The following is a 9,145-nucleotide window of genomic DNA, read 5'->3' on the forward strand; positions in this document are numbered from 1 at the left end:
CCCACAGGACTTAGCCTTCAGCCCCTTTCCTTACAGGTGGGCTCCCAGCAGCAAAGGCCTGCCCCAGTCTACCTATTGTGGGTCCTGGGATGGGTGGGCAGAGGCCCACCCTCTTCAACTGAGGGGGAGGAACCACAACGCCCAGCTGGCAAACGGTTATGGCCTTGGGGCCAAAAAAAACCCACAAGAAAAGAGGGACAGGAGTGTGGGTCAAGGGATCCAGAGGGGCTCACAGAGCAGAGAACCCCACACAGCCTCCACGGTTCCTCAAAGGACTCCGAGGAGCCAGTGGACACCACCTGCCCAACCAGACTCTGCCTGGAGACGTGATACAAGGAACCGGAAGCAGAATCCACAGCCACAGAGCAAGCCCCCCCCATCCAGTTCCTCCTCCTGCTGCTGGTCTTGTGCACGGCTCTCCTGGCCAACCCCAGGAGGAAGCTGACGGGGAGGTTTTGTGACTTTGTGGGGGTCACGGATAGCATGTGCAAATCGGAGGAGATGTGGAGGGAAATGCAGCGGAAGGTGCAGCGAACTCCAAGGGCTCCGACTGTATTCCAGTAGCTTGGGTAACTCCAGCAGACAGAAACGGCCTTTGCTCAGATGAGACTCCAATATTGGGGTCTACATTTGTGCTAGCTAAGCAGGAGGGCAAAAACTTGAGGCAAAACTGTACCTGAAGGCATCAGCATGACCCTGCTAGGATATCTGTCCATGGAAATAACCCATGACCCCACCTGCAGAGGCCATCTCCTTGGGATTCAGCAGGGATATTCCTCCTCTCTAGATCAGATGTACAAGCACAGTCTATAAAGGTGAAGTGACTTGCAGCCTGTATTCATGCCCCATCCTCGGCCAGGAACAAGGAGCAGGTACAGCAGAAAGGCAGAGGGGTGGAATAGCATGGTCAACAAAACGGCCACAGGAATTCTTCAACTAACGCTCCAGCTGAAGCCTCCAGGGGGCCCCTGATCCCCTAGGAATGCTCGGCTTGGAGTCTCCTAAGAATTAGCCACATCCCTCTCCCCACGCCCTGCTACTCTAATCTCCTCTGTAAATCTGTGGCCATACCAGGGCTAGCTAGAAATGATTTAAAACACCCAGCTGGCACTAACCTGTTCCATTTTGGATGCTTTTGCTGTGCCGCTGAATGCTCCACACACGACCTTCCATTGAGGTCCACAGGCTGGGGCGTGGGAGGGGTCAGGGTCAAAGCCACCAGCCTTCAGGAGTTAGAGCGCTGGGTTAGTGCAATGGCTGCTCCTTGCCAAAGGTGCCAAACCAAGGAGCTGGTCAGAAGGGAAATACCTACGGTGGCTCAACGTGGTCCCCATTCGTCCCCAACGCAAACCCGACAAACCCATCCCTGGTCCAGTTCCACTGGCTGCAGGGGAGAGACCCCAGGCACGATACAGCCCAGGAAAGCAGGAGAGGCTGCTAGCCAGGACTGCGATTCACTGGCAGAACCGTGTAGGGTGTCAGGCGTGAGGCCTTGCAGCTCCACTTGCCCAGTCACTGGGCCTCCCGTGAGTGCAGCGGAGCCTGAGATGACCACTCTGCCTGGCTGGCCGAGGAAGCCAGCAAGCCGGCGGTTAAGTGCCCCAGCTCTAACCGAGCTCTGGCGATTCACCACACCTGCCTGCAGCTGTGATCTCTCCTGTGCCTGCCTTGTTCCCAGCCTTGCTCCTGCCGGCCTACTGGCTTCCTGACTCCGTCTCTAACCCCTGGCTTCGGTTCCTGAGTCCGGCTCTGATCCCTTGGCCCCCGTTACTGCATTCCTGACTCTGGCCCCTACGCCAACCAGCAGGCTTGACAGTCCACATCCCAGTTGATGACAGTGGGGAACCTGTTCTGAACTGGAAGAGACAAGCTGCAGGTCACAACTGAGGTGCATTGTGGGGAGCGGCCCAGCATCAGATTAACAAAATGTGCGTTGCAGCTCAGGCTAGAACTGAGCTGAGGGAAGCTCACACAACACCTGTCCGCGCTATTTCTGGTTGCTAGGAGTCCCCCACTATCAAATGCCACTGAATCACCCACAATTAAACAATAAACAATCGGCAGCTTGACGGCTTGGGAGAAGGACGCGTAACATTTCCCCGGGGGGAGAGGAATCATTCGCATGGACACAGCACGTTATTACAAGCAGTCTAGAAATAGCTTCTTGAGAGGTGCCTTTCTGGTGAGCACCCAAAAACTGCAGAAGGTGAGAAACCCAATCCCTTTAGGGCAGCCAGCTGGCAAGGGCTGGGCTCCTGGCTGGCAACTGGAGTCACTCTTCCCAGAATGGTCCACCCGCCACCAGGCCCTGGACCCAGCCCTCCTTGGAAAAAACTTATTTCAGGTGCCAAACCCAGGGTGTACCAGAGCCAGAATGGAAAAGCATGACTCAGGCACAGCCAGATCATTTAGGAGCACGCAAGGTTTGTCCTGGTTAAGCAGCAGCAAGTTGTAGATTCACTCCACAAACGGGTTCTGCTGCATTTTGTCCAAATCCCTCTTTCAGGCCTGATCCAGAAAGGCACCGAGGCCCAGCTACTCCAGCGAAGTCAACCGGGGTTATGGATTTTTAACAGGGCCCACCGAAGGAGATTCGAGTGAGGCACCCAAAGATAGGGGCTGTGTTTGGAAACATGGATGTAAACGGAGCTGATGTTGCACAGAGAACATGCCTGGTACACAGGACGGCATACGGTGGGGTTTCCCTATAAACACATTACACAGACAGAAACCCATTTCTTTCCCTGTGTTCCTAACATGACATTAGATTATTGAAAGGGAGTGTCAAAAATCCAGTTCATTTGATGCTGTTCATGGCTCTTTGCACAAAAAAAACAAACAAACCAAAACTATCTCCCTTGGCTCGGACCATAGTGGGGGAGAAAAATCAAAGGGGTTTGTTTCCCTCTGGTTTAGTCAGTTTCAAGTTTTCAGGGCAGCCAAGTAAGTCTAGGCTGCAAACACTGCCAGGGGAGATTTGTGCTTGAAAATGACTTTTCCCATTGTTAAAATGAGGTGAAAATTTGGGGTCAGGTTTAAGCGTCTCTTGAACAAGAGGCACTTGGGTTTGTTCAGATTCCTGCGGGAGCTGGATCCATGCACCGACTGGGTCGGATTCATATCTCACACCTGCTTCACACTGGGTAAATAGCTCGCGTCTATTGCGGTGTCAGGCGAATCAGACACACTTATGGCAGAGTTTCCATAAGTCATCCCTGCCCTGTATCCATCCTGAGCTGCATATTGTAGGCCAAATTCTGCCCTTGGCTACCCTGGCGTAAATCCAGAATGATCCATTGATTGAAATGGAGTTAACCTGGATTTACAACTGTGCCAACCAGAGCAGGATTGATCCCTACAGGGCCTGAATCACCTCGCGCTGACGCTGGTGCCACTCTGCAGTAGATCCATTGAAGTTGGTGGAGTTACACTGGGGGAAAGCTGGTAGAAGGGAGAGGAAAAAATCAGGCCTTAAGACTTTTACAACCTCAGAAGTGATTACAGGCCGGGCAGAACATCCCCAGGGTCACTGAAGGGCAAATCCAGGTGAAGTGGCAAGTTCAGAGCTTCCTTCCCAGTCTGTTTCCACGGATACAGGACACCACTAGCTCAGACTCTCCACTGAGCAGTCCAGGGTCTTGAACCCTCGGGATTCATGGCCGCAGCAGTGGCCCCTCAAAGCACTTACTAACAAACACAAAGAGGGCCAGCGAAGCCAACCCAGAGCTGGAGACAAGCCAAGGCTGCCTGGGGAGCGAATTTCATTCCAGGCATCGGAGAAGGCAAACCCATTAATATATTAACAAATAGGCTGCCTAAAATGTCAGGGTGCCCTGTGGACTGAATTGGACACCACAGGCGCAGCTGTGGCTATCAGCAACCTCGCGGATCAGTCACCGCGGAGCTGCCGGTTGTACCTACAGCTGGGGCTTTGGGTCGGTTTACAGATGTGGGGCCCGATCTTCAGCAGGCACAAGTCAGCACAGGACTGGTCATTGGCAACTGTGCGGATTTAAGCCAGCTGAAGATCTGGCCCACGGAGCGAAAGCCGGGAGCAAGGATCAGAGCCAAATCCTGCTGTAAACGCAGAGTAACTCAGCTGGAACAAATGGAGTTACTCCAGATTTTCGTCAGCAGAGCAGGTGCACCACCCACAGACATCCACAACTATAATGGGCCGGATCCTGGGCAGGTATAAAGCAGCATCGCTCAGTGACCCTACCATGGTTTACACCAGCTGAGGAGCTGGTGTATGGATTCAACGGATTGAATCAGAAGAGCAATTAATAAAAACAACCCTGCACCCAGGAACGTCACTGAAAGTGCTGGGAACCGTGGTCCGATCCAAGGCGAAGGGTTGGGATCCTGTCCTTAGCTTTGGAGCCCAGGCACCGGAGTCGCAAGGAGAAAGCGCTACTGCGGAGCCGCACTGGAGGTAGACAGACCGGCTCAGTCTGGCCACCCATCCCATGACACATCTTGTGCCTCCCTCCAAGTTAAAGCAGGTTGGGCCAGATTCTGATCTCACCCAGGGGTAAGATCCATTGACTTCAGCAGGGTTCTTTCCCTTGCTTACACCCTCGCGTCTACCGAAGGTACTGACACGGCCCCATCACTAGGCTATCCGGGCACCTCAATCTTTGCACGCCTTTATCCTCACAGCCCCCCGTGAGCCTGGGCAGGGCTGTTACCCACCTTTCACAGGTGTGCCACTAAGGCGCCGAGACAAATCCGTAGCAGAGCAGGGAATTTCACCCAGGTCTCCCACGTCCTAGGCTAGTGCCCTAACCACTGGACGATCGTTCCTCAGAATTAGGCCCAACTTTTTGAAGGGGATCCCCTGGAATCACCCCATTATTCCTTTCACCCAATGCTAAGCACCCTACACCAGCCCTACTGGCTGGGTGTATCTCCAGGAGTAGCTGGAGTAGGAATTGTTCCAGAGTGATGGAGGCGATTCCCTCTCCCTGCAGAGAGGGTGAAGCACAGGTACACGGATCCACCTCATGGCAGCCCAACCGGTCACCTCTAGAGCACCTGGGTGAGCAGCAGCCACCACTCAAAAATGGTGTATGGAACCCGGATGAGAAAACTTGTCTCCCAAAACGACACACGCTAGCAGCCCTCAGCAGATACTTCTGCTCCTCGTAAGCTTTTCTGTGGGGACGGCACTGCCTCACTTGCCATTTCCGGCTGTGGAGCCCCCCTAGGGCAGAAGTATTGGCCCACCAGACCCTCACGGCTGCAGCACGACTTCAAACCCTCATGCTCCAGCAGCCTGTATGGAGAGGCTCTCTCGGTGCCCAGAGCCTGCACCACCTCCCCTGTGCAGCCTGACCACCAGCTTTAGGGGAGGAGGCTATGCAGAGCATAAACCTGAGCAGTATTTGGCTGGCCAAGTTAAAGACAGAAGAACAATGGTCCAGATCTCGAGGCACTTTAACATAGGCAGATAAAGATAATTAACCTTGTTTTACAGAGGGGAAGTGACTTGTGCAGGGTCCCCCAAAAGGCCAACGATAGAGTTGGGCATAGAACCCAGGTCTCTTGTTTCGCCAGCAAATGCCGTACCCACTAGACCACACAGCCACGCTGGTGAAACAGGAGCTTGTCCAGTCCCTGTTCCCTGCAAACGCAGTCTATGGGCAACACAGTCTTTAAAATGCTGTTTCACCCTCAGTTTTCCGTAATGTCCAATTCTCCTCTCATTCACACACCGGCAAATCAGGAGCATGGCATTATTACACGGACATAAACCTGGTTTCAGAATCAGGCCCGTAAAACACTCAAAAGTCACGTTTCTTTCCTTATTTAGGTCTATTCCTTTTCCATGACGATTGTTAGGGGTTTTTTTTTGGCAGCCTTTCAGTCCCACCAACCCGAAGGCTGATTCCTTAACACTAACAGCCCCCGGAGATAGCTGTCCTAGCTGAGCAATTCAGGATTTACACTGGGACCCTGGTTACAAATGCCTCCATATGGTAAGAAGCAAAATCTCATCTATTTCATTTACTAACCCTTTTCCCCTTCACTCATGCAGCTGCTTCCTCTCCTCTCCCTCAGAAAAAAAGCAACATGTAGCCACTTCTCCTCTTCCCCAAGAAAGGGCCAGGCAGGATGGAAAATAAGAATCAATCAGGAAGCAAATAAATAAGTCAATCAACCTCCTTTGGTTACATTATGATTTTTTTGGTTTCAGTCCAGTGTCTGTAAAAGAGAAGCAACGTGAAGAACAGGCAGGTGCCGGGACGCTGCCTTGTACCCACTTTCCAGAGCCAGAACAGGCATGCTCGGAGGGGTACGTGTGTATGGGGTGAGAATCCTAATAAACATGCATGCATCAGAAAGGCATGTGGCGTATATTGGGAAAGAACCCCTCAAGCGTGCCTACACCCGGAGAGGGTGTGTGTGTTGGGGGAAAACCCTAAGACCAAGACCTCGCTTGCTTGGGAAGGACGCATGAGTGGGTGTGTTGGGGGACTAACCCTGCGAGGTGTGTGGGTCTGTGTTGAGGAAACATGCCCACGCTGGAGGTGTGTGTGAGGGTTCACATGCAAGAACTACGCTGGGAGTGAGGGGTGGGGAGGAGATCCCTCAAAACCTGCCTGCAATAGGGGTTGTATCTGAGCAGCAATAACCCTATGGACAGGCCTGCACAGGGGGGTAGGGTGCGGGTGACAGTCTTGTGGGTAGTTGGGGGGAGGAAAGGATGCTTACTGTTGGGGGGCTGGGGGTTAACATGCCAGTCTGGTGGGGCTGGGAGATCCCTTTTCCCTGGCTCAGCACCAATCTCTATCCTCCCTGTGTTTCATGCACCACCTCGAATCTGCGAGCTAGAACCAACCCAATCCCCTCAGGCGCTGGAACTGGGGGGCTGCCGCACCCCCCGGCTTGAAGTGGTTTCCATCCTATCCCGGGTTTACAGGTTGGCTCAATGGCTCTCAGCAGCAGCAAACACACACACAAACACACACACACACACACACACACACGCACAAATGGTGCCAGCCCCCCTGCAAATCACCCCCAGGCTGCCTGTGCCCCACGCGGGACAGCCCAAGCAGAGCCCCCCACCCCTGGGGCTGGGCAGAGGCGCTTTGACTCACATGTCCTTAGCTGGCAAGTGCTTCCCCTCCACGACCCGTATGAACAGCGAGCTCCGCTTGGCCATGGCCGGTGCCAGTCCGGGCTGCAGCCGCTCCAAGCCTGGCCCGGCAGCGGGACGCTGGGGACTGAGCCCAGCCGGGCAGCTGCCCGCTCCATTCCCCCATGTGTGGGGAGCTACGTCACGGCCAGCTCGCTGGCCTATCGGAAGAGGGAGGGGCGTGGCCAGGCGGGCAGCTCCAGCGGTGATTGGCTGTTGGCGACAGACTGAGCCCCTTGCTTGCTCTGTGGTCAAGGCACCTTTAATGCTCCCACTCTGGGGGGTTGCTCTTCTAAAGCGAGGCGGCGGAGTGTGACACCCGACTGGGTAACGCACCCCTGAACTAAGAGCAACCCCGGTGATATTAGTGTCGGTGAATCAGCCACAGCTGCGGCTTCTCCGCCTGATGCTTTTGCAAGGGCACAATCTGGATCCCCTAGGCAGCCTGCAATCCCAATCCTCCAGTTTCACACCATCGACTTCAGTGGAGTCCCCTCATGTACATGTAAACAGGAGGCGGCCCAAGGCGGAGGGTCCGCCCTCTGGCACCTTCAAACATGGGGCAGAGACCTACAGCACCAGACACACCCACCGAATAATACACGGGGAGGGAGCTCAGACGGTGATTTATTAGCAACATTCTTGAGCAAGCGAGTACCCAAGGTTTCCAAGCCCTGCACTGAGTTAAATCCGGTGTTGCCTGCAAACTAGAATACAAATGAGCATGAAAACACAGGGAGACGTTGGGATAAATACATTCAAGCGGGCTGAGAAGTTACTGAATGCAGAGAACCAGATGCTAACATTAGAGAAACATACAAAGAGCCCATCCCATTGTTATTTGTACTGCAGCAGTAGCAACTAGAAGCCCAGTCATAGACCAGCACCCCATTGTGCAAGGTGCTGTACAAACACAGAGCAAACAGATGATCCCCGGCCCATGGAATTTACAATCTAAGCCTGTAATTTACAAAAGTTTTGCACATTGTCTGATGAATCCCAATAAAACCTACTGATCACAGGAGAAAAGAAAAATACACCAAAGAAACGTTTAATACTGGCCAGCAAAGTTATCAATGCACCTCAACTTGAAGAAAAAAAAATACCACTGGTTAAAACAAAATTATATTAAGGCTAAGAGCCTAACATTCTTTTCACTTACAATGAAGGGACTCGCGCGCTGCTCCAGGGAAGTTCAAGGATTTATACTGGGACAAGTCAGGTCTGTATCTTCCTCAGTGGAAAGGGGAGTTGGGGGTCTATATTTCAATAATCTATCACAGTTGACATAGATGGCCAGGTCCTCAGCTGGTTTAAAGCCTCTTTTACATCTGCTGAAGTTCTAGCCACTAATTAACTACAATAGAAAGAATCATTTCTAACTTCCCATCCACCTCCCAATAAATAACCCTCCACCACGCGTCCCCTACTCATCCCCTCAGTCTCACACACAACCTAAGGGACCCTAAATAACTCTGGATACAATTGACCAGAAGCAACTGACCAAGAAAAATATAAACACACCTTTCCATACACGGAAATCTGCTGCACCGTGTCTCAGACAGGAGCCCAGAACAGCTTGTGTGGGATCCTTCCTTTCAGTGCACCCCCATAGCCAGCCCTAACTTTGAGTGCTTGGAACAAACACGACTGTGCTCCAGGAACAAGCAGAAAAACTGTGTGTGTTTCTTGGTGCACTCATGGTCTTTGGGACTGCATCTCCTGTCACTCGCCGGTGCAAGGCAGCCGCAGCTGATATAAGAGAGAAAAGAATCAGGCATGCGATAAACCAGACACCTGAACCTGCAAACTTTACTCCCAGGAGTAATCCTTACCTATCTGAGTAAAACCTTTAGGCCAAACCCTGAGCCGCTCACACAATTCTCCAAGGAAAGTTTTGCCTGAGTAACGATTTAGCCCGTTTATGTCAATGGACATACTAGTGCTGATATGGGTTACCCACGTGAATAAAGGCTGCAGAATTGGGAAGCCCATTTTCTT

At 52.7% G+C, this 9,145-nt stretch overlaps 1 protein-coding gene across 2 annotated transcripts in view; it reads right to left on the reverse strand.

Moving 5' to 3' along the window:
• Positions 1-7,251, reverse strand: part of LOC128825756 (ras GTPase-activating protein 4-like) — a 48,464-nt gene extending 41,213 nt beyond the window's left edge. For both annotated transcript variants that reach the window (XM_054008520.1, XM_054008519.1), the window contains exon 1: positions 7,107-7,251. In XM_054008520.1, coding sequence (XP_053864495.1) covers positions 7,107-7,171 — 65 coding nt within the window. In that variant the 5' untranslated portion in view covers positions 7,172-7,251. The remainder of the gene's footprint in view (positions 1-7,106) is intronic.
• Between the last annotated feature and the right edge of the window lie 1,894 nt (positions 7,252-9,145).

The sequence above is a fragment of the Malaclemys terrapin genome, chromosome 18, assembly GCF_027887155.1.
Source record: "Malaclemys terrapin pileata isolate rMalTer1 chromosome 18, rMalTer1.hap1, whole genome shotgun sequence".
NCBI lineage: Eukaryota > Metazoa > Chordata > Testudines > Emydidae > Malaclemys > Malaclemys terrapin.